The sequence below is a fragment of the Pristiophorus japonicus genome, chromosome 7 (genome assembly GCF_044704955.1).
Source record: "Pristiophorus japonicus isolate sPriJap1 chromosome 7, sPriJap1.hap1, whole genome shotgun sequence".
Lineage (NCBI taxonomy): Eukaryota > Metazoa > Chordata > Chondrichthyes > Pristiophoridae > Pristiophorus > Pristiophorus japonicus.
The window spans coordinates 112123055-112144039 of record NC_091983.1 but is presented as its reverse complement, the minus strand read 5'-3'; the positions used below and the strand labels follow the sequence as shown (position 1 = coordinate 112144039).

Sequence of the window (20985 nt, the reverse complement as noted above, 5' to 3'; positions counted from 1 at the left end):
ACTAATGCAGTTCGGGAGTGTTTAAACGAATATGGCAGTGGGATGGGAACCTATGCAGCGAGATAGGGCGAAGTAATATGGAGTCAGAAACAGATGGTAGAAAGGTAAAAAGCAATAGTGGAAGGCCGAGTAAACAAAGGCAAGAAACAAAAAGGGCCACACTACATCATGATTCTAAAAGGACAAAGGGTGTTAAAAAAACAAGCCTGAAGGCTTTGTGTCTTAATGCAAGGAGTATCCGTAATAAGGTGGATGAATTAACTGTGCAAATAGATGTTAACAAATATGATGTGATTGGGATTATGGAGACGTGGCTCCAGGATGATCAGGGCTGGGAACTCAACATCCATGGGTATTCAACATTCAGGAAAGATAGAATAAAAGGAAAAGGAGGTGGGGTAGCATTGCTGGTTAAAGAGGAGATTAATGCAATTGTAAGGAAAGACATTAGCTTGGATGATGTGGAATCTAAATGGGTAGAGCTGCAGAACACCAAAGGGCAAAAAACGTTAGTGGGAGTTGTGTACAGACCTCCAAACAGTAGTAGTGATGTTGGGGTGGGCATCAAACAGGAAATTAGGGGTGCATGCAATAAAGGTGCAGCAGTTATCATGGGTGACTTTAATATGCATATAGATTGGGCTAACCAAACTGGAAGCAATACGGTGGAGGAGGATTTCCTGGAGTGCATAAGGGATGGTTTTCTCGACCAATATGTCGAGGAACCAACTAGGGGGGAGGCCATCTTAGACTGGGTGCTGTGCAATGAGAGAGGATTAATTAGTAATCTCGTTGTGCGAGGCCCCTTGGGGCAGAGTGACCATAATATGGTGGAATTCTACATTAGGATGGAGAATGAAACAGTTAATTCAGAGACCATGGTCCAGAACTTAAAGAAGGGTAACTTTGAAGGTATGAGGCGTGAATTGGCTAGGATAGATTGCCGAATGATACTTAAGGGGTTGACAGTGGATGGGCAATGGCAGACATTTAGAAACCGCATGGATGAACTACAACAATTGTACATCCCTGTCTGGCGTAAAAATAAAAAAGGGAAGATGGCTCAACCGTGGCTATCAAGGGAAATCAGGGATAGTATTAAAGCCAAGGAAGTGGTATACAAATTGGCCAGAAATAGCAGTGAACCTGGGGACTGGGAGAAATTTAGAACTCAGCAGAGGAGGACAAAGGGTTTGATTAGGGCAGGGAAAATAGAGTACGAGAGGAAGCTTGCAGGGAACATTAAGATGGACTGCAAAAGTTTCTATAGATATGTAAAGAGAAAAAGGTTAGTAAAGACAAACATAGGTCCCCTGCAGTCAGAATCAGGGGAAGTCATAATGGGGAACAAAGAAATGGCAGACCAATTGAACAAGTACTTTGGTTCGGTATTCACTAAGGAGGACACAAACAACCTTCCGGATATAAAAGGGGTCAGAGGGTCAAGTAAGAAGGAGGAACTGAGGGAAATCCTTATTAGTCGGGAAATTGTGTTGGGGAAATTGATGGGATTGAAGACCGATAAATCCCCAGGGCCTGATGGACTGCATCCCAGAGTACTTAAGGAGGTGGCCTTGGAAATAGCGGATGCATTGACAGTCATTTTCCAACATTCCATAGACTCTGGATCAGTTCCTATCGAGTGGAGGGTAGCCAATGTAACCCCACTTTTTAAAAAAGGAGGGAGAGAGAAAACAGGGAATTATAGACCGGTCAGCCTGACATCAGTAGTGGGTAAAATGATGGAATCAATTACTAAGGATGTCATAGCAGCGCATTTGGAAAGGTCCAAGTCAGCATGGATTTGTGAAAGGGAAATCATGCTTGACAAATCTTCTGGAATTTTTTTGAGGATGTTTCCAGTAGAGTGGACAAGGGAGAACCAGTTGATGTGGTATATTTGGACTTTCAGAAGGCTTTCGACAAGGTCCCACACAAGAGATTAATGTGCAAAGTTAAAGCACATGGGATTGGGGGTAGTGTGCTGACATGGATTGAGAACTGGTTGTCAGACAGGAAGCAAAGAGTAGGAGTAAATGGGTACTTTTCAGAATGGCAGGCAGTGACTAGTGGGGTCCCGCAAGGTTCTGTGCGGGGGCCCCAGCTGTTTACATTGTACATTAATGATTTAGACGAGGGGATTAAATGTAATATCTCCAAATTTGCGGATGACACTAAGTTGGGTGGCAGTGTGAGCTGCGAGGAGGATGCTATGAGGCTGCAGAGTGACTTGGATAGGTTAGGTGAGTGGGCAAATGCATGGCAGATGAAGTATAATGTGGATAAATGTGAGGTTATCCACTTTGGTGGTAAAAACAGAGAGACAGACTATTATCTGAATGATGACAGATTAGGAAAAGGGGAGGTGCAACGAGACCTGGGTGTCATGGTACATCAGTCATTGAAGGTTGGCATGCAGGTACAGCAGGCGGTTAAGAAAGCAAATGGCATGTTGGCCTTCATAGCGAGGGGATTTGAGTACAGGGGCAGGGAGGTGTTGCTACAGTTGTACAGGGCCTTGGTGAGGCCACACCTGGAGTATTGTGTACAGTTTTGGTCTCCTAACTTGAGGAAGGACATTCTTGCTATTGAGGGAGTGCAGCGAAGGTTCACCAGACTGATTCCCGGGATGGCGGGACTGACATCAATAAAGACTGGATCAACTGGGCTTGTATTCACTGGAGTTCAGAAGAATGAGAGGGGATCTCATAGAAACGTTTAACATTCTGACAGGATGAATGTTCCCAATGTTGGGGAAGTCCAGAACCAGTGGTCACAGTCTAAGGATAAGGGGTAAGCGATTTAGGACTGAGATGAGGAGAAACTTCTTCACTCAGAGAGTGGTGAACCTGTGGAATTCTCTACCACAAAAAGTTGTTGAGGCCAATTCACTAAATATATTCAAAAAGGAGTTAGATGAGGTCCTTACTACTAGGGGGATCAAGGGGTATGGCGAGAAAGCAGGAATGGGGTACTGAGGTTGCATGTTCAGCCATGAACTCATTGAATGGTGGTGCAGGCTCGAAGGGCCGAATGGCCTACTCCTGCACCTATTTTCTATGTTTCTATCCTCGCAGGGAGTTTTTCTAGTGCTGTTGGGGGGAGTTTAATCTAGCTTGGCAGGGGGATGGGAACCGGAGAACAAATTCAATAGGGAAGGAAGCAAAGCTGAAATTGGATAGCAAGAATTTAGCAAGTGAACTTGTAAGACAGAGGAAACAAGGGTTAGTAAGTAGTAATCAAGGAGGTCCTCCTGTGCTAAATGGTATATACTTTAATGCAAGGAGTATAGCAAATAAGGCGGATGAGCTAAAAGCACAGGTAGACACTTGGGAGTATGACATTATAGCCATGAGAGTGACAAGGCTGAAAGAGGGGGCAGGTTTGGCAGCTCAATATTCCTGATTACAGGATTTTTAAACAAGACAAAGAGGGGGGTAAAAAGGGGAGGGGGTGGTCGCGGTATTGATTAAAGAAACTGTTACAACGGTGAGGAGGGATAATATGTTAGAGGGATCAAATAAGGCCATATGGGTCAAAGTGAAAAAAAGGCGATCACACTGCTGGGCGTGTATTATAGACCCCCAAACAATGGGAGGTAGAAGAGCAAATATGTTGGCAAATTTCTGTAAGTCCAAAAACCATATGGCAGTAATAGTACAGGATTTTAACTATCCTAATATAGTGCGAAGGGTATAGAGGTTGCGAAATTCTTAAAATGCATTCAAGAGAACTTTTTTTAGTCAGTATGGAACAAGCTCAACATGAGAGGGGGTGGTTTTGGATTTTGTTTTGGGGAATGAAGCTGGGCAGGTTGAAGGGGTATTAGTGGGAGACCACTTGGGTGCCAGTGACCATAATTTAGTCAGATTCAAGTTAGTTATGGATAAGGACAAGGATAGACCAGGAATAAAAGTCCCAAATTCGGGAAAGCTAACATTACTAAGTTGAAGAGTGATTTGGCCACAGTGGATTGGAAACAGCTACTTGTGGGTAAATCAGTGTTGGAACAGTGGAAGGCATTCAAGGAGATCCGGAAGACTCAGACCAAACATATGCCCTTAAAGAAAAAGGGTGGGAATAACAATTCTAGAGCCCCCTGGATGTCTAGGGACTTACAGGGGCAGAAGAAAGAAAAAAAAAAAGCAGCTTGTATCATATACTGATGGCTAAGTACTGTAGAATCTTTGGAGCAATATAGAAAGTGCAGAGGTAAAATTAAAAAGGGATATTAGGAATGCGAAGGGCGTGAAAAATTCTTGGCAAGTAAAATTAAGGAAAACCCAAAGATGTTCTATAAATATATTAAAAGTAAGAGGATAACTAAAGAAAGGCTAGGGCCTATTAGAGACCATGAGGATAATCTTTGTGTGGAGGTGGAAGATGTTGGTATGGTTCTTAATGAATACTTTGCATCTGTTTTCACAAAGGAAAGGGGCAATGCAGATACTGCTATCGAAGAGGAGTGTGAAATTCTGGATGAAATAAACATAGTGAGAGGAGGCATTAAAGGGGTTTAGCAGCTTAAGTTCCCATGCCCGGATGAAATGCATCCCAGGCTGTTGAGTGAAGTAAAAGAGGAAATAGCAGAGGCCTTGACATCAATTTCCAGTCCTCTTTGGATTTGGGCGTGGTGCTGGAGCACTGCTAATGTGGTACCCTTGTTTAAGAAGGGAGAAAGGGATAGGCCAAGTAATTACACGTCTGTCAGCTTAACCTCGGTGGTGGTAAAATTATTGGAAAAAATCCTGAAAGACAGGATAAATCTACATTTAGAAAAGCAAGGATTAATTAGGGACAGTCAGCACGGATTTGTTAAGGGAAGATCTGTGTTTGACTAACCTGATTGAATTTTTTGAAGAAGTAATCAGGAGGGTCGATGAGGGTAGCATGTACGATGTAGTGTATATGGACTTTAGTAAAGCTTTTGATAAGGTCCCACATGGTAGACTGGTCACGAAGGTTAAAGCCCATGGGATCCAGGGCAAAGTGGCAAGTTGGACCCAAAATTGGCTTAGAGGTAGGAAGCAAAGGGTAATGGTTGATAGATGCTTTTGTGACTGGAGGATGTTTCCAGTGGGGTTCCTCAGGGCTCAGTACTGGGTCCCTTGCTTTTTGTGGTATACATCAATGATCTAGATTTGAATATAGGGAGTATAATTAAGAAGTTTGCAGATGACACTAAAATTGGCTGTGTGGTTGATAATGAAGAAGAAAGTCATGGCCTGCAGGAGGATATCAAGCTACTGGTCAGGTGGGCAGAACAGTGGCAAATGGAATTTAATTCAGAAGTATGAGGTAATGCACTTGGGGAGGGCTAATAAAGAAAGGGTATACACATTAAATGGTAGGCCACTTAATAGTGTAGATTAACAAAAGGATCTTGGAGTGCTTGTCCACACATCTCTGAAAGTAGCAGGCCAGGTGAATAAGGTAGTTACGAAGGCATACAGAATGCTTGCCTTTATTGGCCGAGGCACAGAATACAAGAGCTGGGAGGTTATGCTTAAATTGTATAATACTCTGGTTAGGCCACAGCTGGAATATTGCGTACAGTTCTGGTCGCCATATCATAGGAAGTACGTGATTGCACTAGAGAGGGTGCAGAGGAGATTTACTAGGATGCTGCCTAGAATGGAGAATCTTAGCTATGAGGCCAGATTGGATAGGCTGGGTTTGTTCTCATTGGAACAGAGGAGGCCGAGAGGAGGCCTCATTGAGATGTATAAAATTTTGAGGGGCCTGGATATAGTGGATAGCATGGGCCTATTTCCATAGATGGAGGGGTCAATTACGAGGGGCCATAGGTGGTTGGTGGAAGGTTCAAAGGGGATTTGAGGGGAGGCTTCTTCACGCAGAGGGTTGTGGGGGTCTGGAACTCATTGCCTGGAAGGGTGGTGGATGCAAAATCCCTCACCACATTTAAAAAGGTGCTTGGATGGGCACCTGAAGTGCCGTAACCTGCATGGTTACGGACCTAGAGCTGGTAGGTGGGATTAGACTGGATAACCTCTTGCTGACTGGCACAGATTCAATGGTAAGTACTGTTGGGAATCGAATACAGCCAGGCTGATCTCCTGGACGGGTCGAAGAGGAATTTTCACAGATTTTTTTTCCCCCCCAATTGGCCTGGGTTTTTTCATCTGCTTTTATGCCTCTCCCAGGAAACCACATGGCTCCAGTTGGGGCAGAGTGTAGAATGTTGCAGTGCAGGGGGTGTCGCGGTTGTGTGGGGTGGACTGGTTGGGCTGGATGCTCTTTACCTTTCCGCCATTGTTCATAGGTTTATATGTAACCTTCAGGGCTGCTGACCGAGGGCTGTGTAGATCTTTGTCGGCCGCACGGACACGATGGGCCGAAATGGCCGCCTTCTGCACAGTAGTTTTCTATGTTTTTATGTTTCAAAGTGATTTAATCAGTTATTTGTACAGTACCTTATAGTCAACACCACCTATTATTTTTCGAATTAGTTTAAACGTTAGAGCCCAAAGCTGCATTCGCTCCCATTCCAGACTTTCAGAGTTGATTAGAGACTCACAGGCCAGTCTGGTAAACAAATACAGAAAAGCACTTAGGAATTTTCTATTAAAAATGATGTCACAAAATAGTACTATTTTTACTTTCATGTACCACAGAACTATTGTTATTACACAAATGTGAACTAATACAGATTACAGGACCTGCAGCTATAGTTTAGGATATCAAAACCAAAATGTTACTCAAAACCAAAATATTTCTAGACGAAATGAATCTCTTAATTTGTTTTTTAGGATCATTTCTTATAGTAGTCCAACAAATGGATCAAACGCTGTTAGCTAACATATCTAACATGCTCTATTTCACCCCTGTCGTTCTGCTCTCAGTTTGTGCTGGGAAGAATGAAGAACCCTTTGTTAGAAGGGTTGGAGGGTTAGAAAGAATGTTAATTCTTTCGAATGCAAGGTGATTGCCTGCTCTGCGTGCTACTCAGCTGTTTAAAGTGCGGTGTTGAGCAGCCATTCCCATTACATTTGAATTTAACTTTTAAGCATTCTTCCTTTGCAATTACCATCATTTCTTCAGTGAGGTTGATATGTTTCATGGGAAAGCATAGATGGTGTACCAGCAGTCTTGAGTTGTAATTTGAGCAGCACGTCGGAAATTGGTAAACAGCTGCTGTGTTTCCCAAATTGCTGATACATTGCATAACAGCACAAACCAATGTCAAAAGCTCACTATAGTAATACAGACATACTAACAAGATTTTAATATAAATTAAATAGATACTGTGAGGCTCATTTCAAAATACTCAAGGAAAATGCCCTTAGTGGCCGTTGCTCTGGCTTATTCCTTTACGAAGATTTATGGAATGAGAAGGACGCCTCCTGGTGCACAAAACCTCATCTGTCTGATAAAAACACAGCAAAAAGCCACAGCCAGCCAGTGTCAGATTTGAAAGGAGTGGAGAGAGAGGAGAAGGGAACATGTATACTGTTTTCTGTCAATACATTACAACTCTACAGTACAATAAAGCAATGGAATTTTATCAAATCCTATATTACGTATTTGGCTTTGCGCTACACTTTAAATCACTTATGTTGCAAATAGTTAAAAAAAAATCTTGCTTTCTTCTTTCAGTTATACCTGGGAGGCAGCAACCCGCTTTCAACTGCCATGGCCAAGCAGTCATACAGAAAGGAAATCCTCTTGGGGTTATGCTGTCCATGAATGAAGCGAACAATCCACTGCACACAGTGTTCATGAGATTCCTGACATTCAAAAATATGCATCATTATACCATTTGCAGAACTTTATGAAGTTTGGAAATAAGTTATCTTGAACTGGAAATATACTTTAGATAATCACTGATATTTGGATTCTAACCTGAGGAAGATTCGCCCAGAGTTGTCTGAAAGCGCCAAGGCAACTGATCAGCTTGGTTTTCTCATCTTCAGCTGTGTCCATAAACATACTGCGAAATATTTGTTTAAATAAAATAGTTGATTTCAGATGTTCTTAAAGTACATTCATAATAATGCTTCAGTAAAAAAAGAGTTAATAAGAGTACACACAAGTGTTGGCATCCAAAATTCTATGCCTATAAAGGAAATATAATACCGCAAGTCTTCAAACGTTTAACAGTCCAAGGGCCCGAAATTCAGTGCCGCTGGAAAGTTGGTGCTCCCCCCACCTTTTTGTGGACATTAGCGCCAAAATGTTTTTGTGGCTGGGCCACCGCATATTCAGCTCCAAAAGTGAACTAATGGGTCCCAGCACTAATGAACCCTTCCACAGTGGTTTTTCAGCAGTGTGGCGGTCTTAATTTGAGCGTTATTGCCACTGAGAAATTCAGCATGCAGGTAAGGGTTTCTAACGAGCGAGCTGCTCCCTGGCCTTTTTTTTTTAAAAAAAGGAAGGAGGTTGGAAGGGTGGCTGATGCAAGATGTGCAAGGAGAGCCAACAGGTTCACTGATATGGAGCTGAAGACACTGATGGACGGTGTGGAGGACAGAAGAAGAATACTGTTTCCTGACGTGGGGAGACCTGGCAGACAGGCAGTACATAATGCACGGAGGGAGATTGCAGGGTAGGTGCCAGGCACTCCATATATGTGAGAACGCTCCTTCTCAGGAGGGTGCTGGCCAGTCTGCACCCAGCCCTTCCAGGGTAGCGATGGGACGACGTCCTCTAGCTCTGGGGTGACGGGGATCCTCCTCCTCCTCCTGTGCCTCCCCAGGTGGTATTGCTGGCTCAAGCTCCAGCAGCTGTCCCCTCATGATGGCCAGGTTGTGCAGCATACAGCAGACCACGACGATTATGGAGACCCGTTGAGGAGAATATTGCAAGGTGTCACCATATCCAGGCACCGGAATCTCTGCTTAAAGATGCCAATGCACTGCTCAATGATGCACCTGGTGGCACAATGAGCGTCATTGTATGCATGCTCTGGTGCTGTCCTGGGGTTCCGCAGTGGAGTGAGCAGCCAAGTGGGCAGGGGATATCCCTTGTCCCCAAGCAGCCAACCGCAATCCTGATTCGGGCCAGTCAAGACGGCGGGCACACTGGTCTGGCGCAGAATGAACAAATCATGGCTGCTGCCTCCCTTGCCCGCTGCCTCTCTGCATGGTGCTGATGGCGATGCCTTCTGCTGCGTGCTGCCCTGCTTCTGAGCAGGTGTACCAGGCGTCGCCCTCCCAACACTCCTCCCATCCTCGGGGTGAACCCTGCCAAGCAGGTCTCTGCAACCCACAGGCCTCCACTAAAAGTTGTACAAAAGTACAGGTGTATGTGCAAACCTCTGCGTAGCACTCAGCAGGTTTAATGGAGCCAAAACAATTAATAAAATGATATGAAAAGCTAAATACTGCAGATGATGGAATATGACATAAAAACACTAAAATGAATAAAACTATTTCCCTACCAAAGGGCCCCGATCGCAGCAAAACTCCAGCGGTGTCGCGTTCGAGCACCGACTCGAATACTTTGCGGGGGCACTGCGTGAAGGTGCATTTCCCTGTCCTGACTGCGTTTCAACGGCCCGCACATTGCTGAGCTCACCGCAGAAAATCTTTCTTTACTGGCGGAAGTGTGCACTGCTCAAACCCACCCCCCCGCCCAAGCTGAATATGGCTCGGGGAAGGAAAATCACCCAACCACGGCAGCTGATCGATTTTTTCGATTGGCCGCCCAAATCCCACAGTAGCCGTCCCTTTGGGGATCGGTAAATTTTGTCCAAGTGGTTAAATGTTGCAAAGAAAGAAGTGCACATTGCAATCTGAAGACATAAACTTTTTGAAATTTGGGTTGCTGTTCTCCTTCAGCAATACCCCAGCCCCCCGCAAAAAATGGCAGTGAAAATCAGCAAAACCAAAATTTATGCAGTAGCCATCATGCCTTTAGCATTGTTTTCAAATGTCCTAGACTTGATATTTACTCATTTACATTCTTCAATCAATTGTTGGTGCACCTCATTTCAACTGCCTTACTGGTTTGAGCACCCAATAAAAATGCCCTGCATCGTAGTATAGTAACATTGAAAACTTCCAGTTAGTGACCAGGTTCCTGTGGAAATTCATTGAGATACTAATTACACACGGCAAAATTAAATGGTCACAGAAAAAAATATTGCACTTGATTGCGAGGTTGAAAGAGGTAGTGATAGGTAGAACTACGTGGCATCAATGTACACGTCCAAGTTCATCCACGATCTGTGGATGATGTCGGCAAGGGACAGAATATGAGCCAAGATTCAGTCCATGTCAGAACATCAATATAATCATCGACAATAAGGTTGTGCATGACAACAACCGTGTTCATAAGTGAATGGACTTTCCAGAGGGAAATGTGGAGGTGCTGGTGACTTTTTAAGTCCAAGGGACGTAGACTTGAATGGATATGGTGAGCAATGAGTTAGCCATTCACTGCCAGATCTAGCTGGATCACATAAAGCACTATTGGGTCCTGCTCTTGTCAAAATCGCTCACTATTCCGGAATAATTCCGGACTGTAAAGACAAACCCCGGCTTCTATTCTTCACTGCTAACCGTCTTTTTAAACCCCTCTCCCCAGTCTCCACCCTCACTTCTGAAAACAGTGTGAGGAGCTCATGGACCTTTGTCTCCAAGATTGAGACTATCCGTTCAGCTGCCTCTGCCTCTTCCCTTCCTTCCCCTAGCCCACCGGGCCAAACTTCCTCTCGGGAAGCCCCCTGCCCTAGCCGTGACCTCACATCGTTCTCTAGTTTGTCTCCGATCACCCCTCATGACCTTTCTGAGCTCATCCTGTGCATAGGACCCACTTCTTGTTCCCTTGACCCTATTCCCACCAAACTGCTGACCACCCAACTTCCTTTTCTGGCTCCCATGTTAGCTGACATTGTTAACGGTTCTCTCTCCTCGGGTACTGTCCCCCTCTCCCTCAAATCTGCCGTCATCACCCCTCTCCTCAAAAAACCAACCCTCGATCCCTCCGTCCTTGCAAACTACCGCCAGATCTCCAACCTTCCTTTCCTCTCCAAAGTCCTTGAACGCGTTGTCGCCTCCCAAATCTGTGCCCATCTCTCCCGCAATTCCAAGCTTGAATCCCTCCAATCCGGTTTCCGCACCTGCCACCAGTACCGAAATGGCTCTCATCAAAGTCACAAATGACATCCTTTGTGACTGTGACAAAGGCAAACTATCCTTCCTCATCCTTCTCGACTTGGCTGCAACCTTTGACACGATTGACCACTCTATCCTTCTCCAATGGAAGTAGGACTGCACTCACCTGGTTCTATTCTTATCTATCTAATCGTAACCAAAGAATCACCTGCAATGGCTTCTTTTCCCGCCTCTGCATCATTACCTCTGGTATCCCCCAAGGAACTAAACTTGGCCCCCTTTATTTTTCATCTACACGTTGCCCCTTGGTGACATCATCCGGAAACACAGCGTCAGTTTCCATATGTACGCTGATGACACCCAGCTCTACTTCACCACCACTTCTCCACGAGCTCTAAATTTCAGACTTCTTGTCCGACATCCAGTTCTGGATGAGCAGAAATTTTTTCCAATTGAATATTGGGAAGACAGTAGCCATTGTTTTCGCTCCCCGCCACAAATTACGTCCCTGACCACTGACTCCATCCGTCTCCTCAACTCCTGTCTGAGGCTGAACCAGCAAAGGTAAGTTTGATATTATCCACAAAAATCATCTAGACTGCTACCACCTCCCTCCGTGATCAAGACCCACCTTGTGAGGTTATCCACTTTGGTGGTAAAAACAGAGAGACAGACTATTATTTGAATGGTGACAGATTAGGAAAAGGGGAGGTTCAAAGAGACCTGGGTGTCGTGGTACATCAGTCATTGAAGGTTGGCATGCAGGTGCAGCAGGCGGTTAAGAAAGCAAATGGCATGTTGGCCTTCATAGCAAGGGGATTTGAGTACAGGGGCAGGGAGGTGTTGCTACAGTTGTACAGGGCATTGGTGAGGCCACACCTGGAGTATTGTGTACAGTTTTGGTCTCCTAACCTGAGGAAGGACATTCTTGCTATTGAGGGAGTGCAGCGAAGGTTCACCAGACTGATTCCCGGGATGGCGGGACTGACCTATCAAGAAAGACTGGATCAACTGGGCTTGTATTCACTGGAGTTCAGAAGAATGAGAGGGGACCTCATAGAAACATTTAAAATTCTGACAGGGTTAGACAGGTTAGATGCAGGAAGAATGTTCCCAATGTTGGGGAAGTCCAGAACCAGAGGTCACAGTCTAAGGATAAGGGGTAAGCCATTTAGGACCGAGATGCGGAGGAACTTCTTCACCCAGAGAGTGGTGAACCTGTGGAATTCTCTACCACAGAAAGTTGTTGAGGCCAATTCACTAAATATATTCAAAAAGGAGTTAGATGAGGTCCTTACTACTAGGGGGATCAAAGCAGGAATGGGGTACTGAAGTTGAATGTTCAGCCATGAACTCATTGAATGGCGGTGCAGGCTAGAAGGGCCGAATGGCCTACTCCTGCACCTATTTTCTATGTTTCTAAACAGACTGTAAGAGATGGAACATTTTTATTAATAACAATTTAAATAATAATTTGATGTATTTCTAAAAGTTTTAAGACAAGACAACAATAAGAGCATGAGAAAATATGGAGCAAGAAAATGCCATTTCTTTAGACACTCAGTTCCTTCCTATAGACAGCATTCAACCTCAACTGTCATTAATGTTTCCTACAGGAGAGCTGAATAACTGCAAGTTCTTCCAGCCCCCATAATAATCCAGTAAAGATTTCAGGTTATGAGTCGAACATGAAAGCCACCCCCCCCACCACAATGGTCGCTGAGCCCGAAATGCTGCGCAGTATGCTTCTGCACAACTTTGTCAGCTGTGGCAAACCAGCATCGCGAGAGAGGCCCAAGATTTCAGCGTGGTGTTTTCAAACACTTCCTGGCTCTGTTGAGAGCTGCTGCTTTGTGCTAGTGGTGTCCTGGCAGCGCGGAGACGGAGCGTAACAGGAGTTTTGGAACCGGAGCGTGGCGGAGGCGGTCAGGGGCACGACACTGTTATCAGGGCTGGGTAAGTCGAGGGTCAGCTTAACCTCCCATTGTCCGGCAAGTCCTCTTATCTGGCCTAGGCCAGGTCCCGAGGGTGCCAGATAAAAGGTTCAACCTGTACTATTAATTTGTCATTTGCAGAACTGCGATTTCAATTTGAGTAGGTGGAGCTGGGGTTGGCTATTCTGACGAAGAATTTATCTTCATAGTGGGTTCTACTGTAATTAGCTGCAGATCAAAACTGCTACAAAGTGAAAGTGTATACTCACCCAGCAAAGGCTTCTTCGATTACTTCAGTTTTCTGCAAAAGAAAACAGTGTAATAGTTACATGAACTCTGTATTAAAGTAAGAAATGCTCAGGGAACAATAAATGGAAGGGAAGGATTATTGGTGATGTGGGGGAGGATAAGAAATTAAGCTAAAACAAAAGCTACCAGACTAATTATAAATGTCATTAAAGTGCATTCAGTTCTCAAAATATTTATTTTCAGTTGTTCAAATTCAAAAGTATTTTCACAATGTTGGTTAAGTTATTGAAAACTAGCGTCAAATATTGACTTACATCAAACAATTAAACTACACATCTTACATAATTTCTAAGACCAATATAAAAGCTGAACATATCCAGTTGGAGGATCTAGTATGCATGTTGCAGGAAACCAATTAAACTCGTGAGCTCCATTCTGTCTGCTTAATTTTCCACGATCACTCGCCGCTCCTTTACCCAAACCTCGCCGCTTCTGCTGGACCTTGGTGACATCCAATCCAGTTGCCCTCTTGCACCAGCGCACAGTGCTCCCTGAAGAAGTGGTACACCGTCACGATGTCCAGGGACTGCTCGCCTTTTATGACCCCCCCCCACCCCGACCTACCGCTGGTGTTTCCTCGCAGGTTGGGGCTGCCATGCTGTCCAAGGGCCGCTCGCCTATTATGGCCCCTTTTAAGGAGCGGCGAGTGATCATGGAGTGACGTGGTCGGGGCGCAGGAGAGGCGCGAGTTTGGGGCCCAGGAAAGACGAGGGCCCTGGGACAACACGGGCCAGCCCACACTGCGATGTGTACGCGCGCACTAGGTCCATGCAGCAGAGCTGGTCTCTAGTCGCTTTGGGTAATCCTTGCACTAGGTCCATGCAGCAGAGCTGGTCTCTAGTCGCTTTGGGTAATCCTTGCCACTGGACCAAGACCTAGCTCTGTCAAGACCATGTGATGGCTGGTGTGCAACGGCCACCACACACCAAAAAAATCCACACACAGGCATCTTCCACCCTTCAACATGTAGTTCGGGACCTGGAATATTAGGTCCTTCATTGAAACACCACTGAACTCATCCCTTTTCGGTCTGAGAGCAAGTCATCTTCAATATGAGGGACCGTCTAAGGCAGCGGCGGCTTCATTTTCATTTTTTTGACATTCACTGTGTACTTGTACTTTTGGTTGTTGTAGTCATTATGCACCTCAGCAAGTAACTAGGCTGACCACCAGTCAAGATCAGCCTTCTCAGACAAAATGAGTATGAGACTGGAATCACATGTAGGCCAGGGTGACAAGTCCCTTCCCTGAATAACATTAGTGCACCAACAGAGTTTTTACATATTTTTGGGTAGAAGACCAGAAATTACCAGATTTATTGAATACAATTTCACAACTTGCCACAGCAGGATTTGAACTTTGGGTTACCAGTCCAGTACCTAAACTTCTGGGCTACTGCACCTATTTTGACTCAAGCCTGCTCCTTGCAGGTTAGGCAAGAGAAACATCAAATGAACTCTCCCTGCCCATCACCCGCTCTCCTATCGCCCCTCCCCTTCTCCCACAGTCCCTCTCTCTCCCTTCTCCCAGAGCCCATCCCCCTCTCTCTCCCTTCTTTCACAGCCCCCCTCTCTCTCTCTCTCTCACTCTTCTACCACAGCCCCCACCCCCCACTCCGTCCCTCAGGCTCTGTGTTTCTCACTCACCACCACCTCCTCGAAGATGCTCTGTAGCTGTGTCTCCATGGAAACCGCCATGTCCCGGGCTCGAGCCGCTCGCTCCCCCTCAATCCATCGCAGCCGCGGGCAGCTTCCGCTTCCTGTCTGACCCGCGCCGTCGCCTCTCATCTCCCGCCGCGCCCCTGCCGCTCAGCACTTTGGTTCCGGGCCGGTCAGAAGCGCATTGTTAATCGCGCGCTGGGCTGAAAGTTTCCTTTTACCGTTTGTCAGCTTGAACCCGATTTAAAAACAAATGTCCGACAAGCTTCGGTTGCATTTTCAGTGCTGGTGCTTCTGTAGCGGCTTTAAGGTTGAGGTGCCAGGTTGGTAGGGAGCGGGCGGCCGGCAATGTGTGCACAGGCGCTGCGGGTACACGCCCACCGCCAGCGGCCGCCCCTGGCAGGCTGAGCGCTGCACTGCCCCAGACCCCAGAAATTAGTGTGCACACCCCCCTAATATTGGGCTGTGGCTCAGTGCGTCAGGAGGTTGTGGGTTCACAATCCCACTCCAGGTATGTGCACATAAATCTAGGCTGACACTCTAGTGCAGTGCTGAGGCAGTGCTGCACTGCTGGAGGTGCCCTCTTTTGGATGAGACGTTAAACTGAAGCCCCGTTTTGTCCTTTTCAGTTGGACGTAAAAGATCCTATGGCACTATTTCGAAGAGCAAGGGAGTTATCCTCGGTGGCCTGGCCAATAGTTAGCCCTCAATCAACAGAACAAACACAGATTATCTGGTCATTATCACATTATTGTATGTGATAACATTAGCATGGATAGAAGATTCACTGACAAACTCATTCTCTGGTTGGCAATCAGTAACTAGTGGGGTGCCACAGGAATCAGTGCTATTTACAATCTATATTAACGACTTGGAAGAGGGGACTGAGTGTAACATAGCCAAGTTTGCTGATGATACAAAGATGGGAGGAAGGATAATGTGTGAGGATGATATAAAGAGGCTACAGGAAACATAGAAACAAAGAAAATAGTGCAGGAGTAGGCCATTCGGCCCTTCGAACCTGCACCACCATTCAATAAGATCATGGCTGATCATTCACCTCAGTACCCCTTTCCTGCTTTCTCTCCATTCCCCTTGATCCCCTTTAGCTGTAAGGGCCATATCTAACTCCCTCTTGAATATATCCAATGAACTGGCAGCAATAACTCTCTGCGGTAGGGACAGGTTAACAACTCTCTGAGTGAAGAAGTTTCTCCTCATCTCAGTCCTAAATGGCTTACCCCTTATCTTTAGACTATGTCCCCTGGTTCTGGACTTCCCCAACATCGGGAACATTCTTCCTGCATCTAACCTGTCCAGTCCCGTCAAAATTTTCTATGTTTCTATGAGATCCCCTCTCATCCTTCTAAACTCCAGTGAATATAGGCCTAGTCAATCCAGTCTCTCCTCATATGTCAGTCCTGCCATCCCAGGAATCACTCTGGTGAACCTTCGCTACACTCCCTCAATAGCAAGAACATGCTTCCTCAGATTATAGGACATAGGCAAGCTAAGTGTGTGGGCAAGAATTTGGCAGATGGAGTATAATGTTGGAAAGTGTGAGGTCATGCACTTTTGCAGAAAAAACAATCAAAGAGCAAGTTATTATTTAAATGGAGAAAGATTGCAAAGTGCTGCAGTACAGCGGGACCTGGGGTTACTTGTGCATGAAACACAAAAGGATAGTATGCAGGTAAAGCAAGTGATCAGGAAGGCCAAATGGAATCTTGGCCTTTATTGCAAAAGGGATGGAGTATAAAAGTAGGGAAGCCTTGTTACAGCTGTACAGGATATTGGTGAGGCCACACCTGGACTACTGCGTGCAGTTTTAGTTTCCATATTTACGAAAGGATTATCATCATCATCATAGGCAGTCCCTTGGAATCAAGGAAGACTTGCTTCCACTCACAAAGTGAGTTCTATGGTGGCTGAACAGTCCAATACGAGAGCCACAGACTCTGTCACAGGTGGGACAGATATTCGTCAAGGGAAGGGGTGGGTGGGGCTGGTTTGCCGCGCGCTCCTTCCGCTGTCTGCGCCTGACCTCTTCACACTCTTTGCATTGAAGAACTCAACGCCCTCCCGGATGCACTTTCTCCACCTCGGGCGGTCTTCTGCCAGGGTCTCCCAGGTGTCAGTGGTGATGTTGCACTTTACCAGGGAGGCTTTGAGGGTATCCTTGTAACACTTCCGCTGCCCACCTTTGGCTCGTTTACCATAAGAAAGGTTATACTTGCTGTGGAGGCAGTTCAGAGAAGGTTCACTAGGTTGATCCCGGGGATGAGGGGGTTGACTTATGAGGAAAGGTTGAGTAAGTTGGACCTCTACTCATTGGAATTCAGGAGAATGAGAGGTGATTTTATAGAAACTTCAAGAACAAGATTGATTATCAAAGATGTTATCTGGCTATTATGTAGGCCCTGAGCTGGCTAAACAGGAGGTATGCTTAAAACTGCACGTATGCATAGAGCAACAAGATGACCACTCGTTGAAGGTATGCTTAGAACTGCACGTACACAAGATGACCACTCGTTGACCTTGGGCTCAAGGGAGCAATATAATATAAGGCGAGTGACACTTGGAAGGAGGGAACAAATGGGTATTTGATCATGCGTTGGTACAACCAATCATGTCACTGTTAAGGTCTGTCCACGAGGGCACCCATGTGCTAAACCCTGAATAATTAAGGTGTAATTTGAACAGCTTGTTGGAGATCCTCTCAGGCGGCTGAGTAGTAAGATGCTCCCCCTTCACGTGTTGGAATTGAAGTCATTGAAACTTATCCAAGGTGTTCATCTGTTGAATCCAGGCTTGTTAAGAGAGGAAAAGGGCGATTCGCCCCATCAACTGGCGTAGTCGGCAGGATACAGACTCACTAACCCGAAAATGTGGCAGCTGTTGGGGTGAGTACGTTTTAAATACCACCTATAAGTTAGAGCTGTTACACTGTTTACGGGAAAGGAGGAAATTTGTAGAAAGAGAGGACGGAGACCAAGGAATAAATAACCGGGGCGCGGTACTAACGAACAAGTATCGGTCAGGAGACGCAACGGAGGTACAAGAGTAGCCCACTAAGCAATCTTAGAAATGGCCAGCGAATATGACTGGGGCCCCGAGGGATCTATAGGGAAAATGCTAGCAGATAAAAATATGGAACTAATTGAGGGAATGAAGAAAAAGGGATGGCAACCAGACGACCCACCGGAGAGGCAGGCAAAGTGGTGGGAGTGCCAGCCAAGAAATAAAGGGGACTGGGCTCATATGGTAGTCTTAGCCTGCTATCGGGAACAACATAAAGAGATGGAAAGAAAGGATCAGATAATACAGGAAAGGGGTGCAGAGGAGATTTACAAGAATGTTGCCTGGACTGGAGAATTTTGGCTGTGCGGAAAGATTCGAGATGCTGGGTCTCTTTTCCTTGCAAAAGAGGAGGCCTGAGGGGTGATTTTATTGAGGTGTATAAAATTAGGTGGGGACTAGATAGAGTGATAAAAAGGTCCTGTTTCCTTTGGCGGAGAGGTCAACAACCAGAGAGCATAAGTTTAAAGTAATTGAAGGGCGGTTTAGAGGAGGAGATATGATAGGGATCAGAAATTGAAAATTGATTTAAGGAATAATGGACAAATAGTTATGACTCAATCAAAAGGAGAAAAGGGAAGATCATGTTTCTTTCTTACTGTTCTCGTGTTTTCCTTTGATGTTTCAGTAAAGTTTGAGGAAAACCTGTGTGACTGTTCCTTTGTTTGGCTGTGGCTCCACCCCTTTTTCAAGTGGCATTGTGAAGCTTAATATTGGAGTTATTGAGGCTAATTCATCTATTAAAAACAGACTTTTATTATGGCCATGATCAAATTCTGGTTGATGTAAATTGTGTGGAGAGTCATTAGTTTCGGACATAAGGCATTTCACATTAATAATTGGTATGGTTTAAAAAAAAAATTCTGACCAATGTGCAACTGGGGAGAAAAGGATGAAATACTATTATGTGCAAAGGTGTTTTTCTGAATGTTTATTTTGAGAATAAAAATGTGTAGACTTTATAAAAGCAACATTCTTAACTGGAGAGTTTAAACTGAAAAAGGCTGCAGGCTGAAGTCGACATTGATTAATGGTGTCAGTGTTTGTCAGCTTTCGAAACTCTTTCACAGGCAGCTGTGAACTGTTTTAACTCAGTGGGTGATACCTTTTGAATATTGGAAATCTTCTTAATTTGAAGAGAATCACCACAGATTCTGTTTCTTTTGTTTTAAGTAGGTGACCATCGGAAAGAAGTGATGTTGTTTAAAGGGGTCAGTGGATTATTCCTGAGGGGTCAGGAGGGCACACCACTGTAACCGACTACATCTGAGAGTAAACCTCAGGTGGGATTCGTCCTCCCATCTAATCAGGTACAGTATGATCCAAAGGGAAGTGGACAGGACATGGGAGCTGGAAGAATCTTCTCGTATCCCAGATTTGGAACTACCTCCTGTCCACAGACATACCTCGCAAACCCCGCCAAACTCACAAAGTAGTAAGGGGCATATCGTGGATGGTAGAAATAGGGATGGACGAGGGTATAAGATAGGGCTACATGATAATCACACCACTGTAACCGTCCATTATATCAAGGACGGGAGCGCGGTTGTACAAGCAGTAGAGTTTAAAAAAATAAGACTCATCCAAAGGCTCCTTCTCCAACGAATAAACAGATTTTTGGGAAAAGCAAATTGTTTACCATAAACACATCCCAGGGACAACAAATGGGCTAATGGTAATCTCAACTCAGGTGATATTGTACCATGATGTGCATCACAAAGTGGTACCTCTAACATTGAATCTTCGAACCCAGACCGATTGTTGAGTGTTAATTTTAAATACTCCACTACAGTAGGCGTCACAAACAGGATCTCAAACGGGCGGCAGACACCGCCAGATGGAAGCCATGTCAAAGGCATGAGTACGTTTAAATTACCACGCACAATTAGGACAAAGGGCAGAAATCTGTCCGGTGTCAGCTGCCTGAGAGATCCGAATCTGCAGGTCTGGCCGAAACTTCAAGTAGTCAGCGGAAGATCCCAGGTGAAACAATTGCGATCAGTTATATAGAAGTGTGTCTGTGTAACGTTGCGATTGATAATTGATAAGGTTGCAAGTAACGGTCTCACTCGTGAGGAATAAGTAAGGGACGTACCGCTGACAACCAATAGGTTGCACATATTAGTCTCATTCAGGGCGAGTAAGTAAGGGATGTACCGCTGACAACCTCTAGCCATGGGAAGTGAGAAACTCGAGTGGGGACCAGGGATCCCTGACACGGTACCTAGCAGACAAAAATCTAAAACTAATTGACGCCTCAGCAGTACGGCACGGTGCCCCCGGGCCAGCTGCGGGGCGGACGAGACTGTCACCCATCTCCTTCAGGATTGCGCCTTTGCAACGCAGGTCTGGAAAGAGATGCAGTGGTTGCTGTCGAGGTTCATCCCAAGCAGCTCCGTAACACAAGACTCTGTGCTCTACGGGCTGTTCCCAGGGACACACACCGAGACAGACATCACCTGCTGCTGGAGGGCCATCAACTCGGTCAAAGACGCTCTTTGGTCTTGCCGAAACTTGCTGGTCTTCCAGAACAAGGAGATGACCACGTCCGCATGTTGCAGACTGGCGCAATCCAAGATCCAGGAATACGTGCTGAGGGACGCACTGAAAATTGGTGCAGTCGCTGCAAAGGCACGGTGGGGAAGGGCCACAGTCTAAAGCCCTTCCGCCACGGAAAACCCGGGGGCAGGAATCAGCACAAACCTCCCTCGGGCTGTATTTGTAATTTACTCTTTGTGTACATAGAGCACCAAATCTGTAAACACCAATGTCGTGCCATGTACAATGCAAGGTGTGTTACGAAATGCATGTTTGAAAAGAAAAATGTAAATGTACCGTCACCCATTCCGGGCACTGTATTGTAACACATGAAATGTAATTTGTGTGAATGTACCACAATGTATACCGTTTAATGTACCGAATCGCACT

At 45.5% G+C, this 20985-nt stretch overlaps 1 protein-coding gene and 1 long non-coding RNA gene across 6 annotated transcripts in view; one reads left to right on the top strand and one right to left on the bottom strand.

The window, feature by feature from the left end:
- Positions 1-15100, bottom strand: part of med23 (mediator complex subunit 23) — a 94786-nt gene extending 79686 nt beyond the window's left edge. For 4 of the 5 annotated variants that reach the window (XM_070885246.1, XM_070885247.1, XM_070885248.1 and 1 more), the window contains exons 1-5: positions 14968-15088; positions 13282-13313; positions 7864-7951; positions 7624-7748; positions 6435-6546 (exon numbers count right to left, since the gene is read on the bottom strand). In XM_070885246.1, coding sequence (XP_070741347.1) covers positions 6435-6546; positions 7624-7748; positions 7864-7951; positions 13282-13313; positions 14968-15018 — 408 coding nt within the window. In that variant the 5' untranslated portion in view covers positions 15019-15088. Of the gene's footprint in view, positions 1-6434; positions 6547-7623; positions 7749-7863; positions 7952-13281; positions 13314-14967 lie in introns of all 5 variants that reach the window. The other variant, XM_070885245.1, reaches the window with a different exon arrangement.
- An 88-nt stretch (positions 15101-15188) lies between these two features.
- On the top strand, positions 15189-20363 carry LOC139266834 (uncharacterized). The gene is made up of 3 exons (XR_011593784.1): positions 15189-15490; positions 17789-17882; positions 19234-20363. It is a non-coding gene; the product is annotated as an uncharacterized lncRNA (long non-coding RNA).
- The last annotated feature ends 622 nt before the right edge of the window (positions 20364-20985 follow it).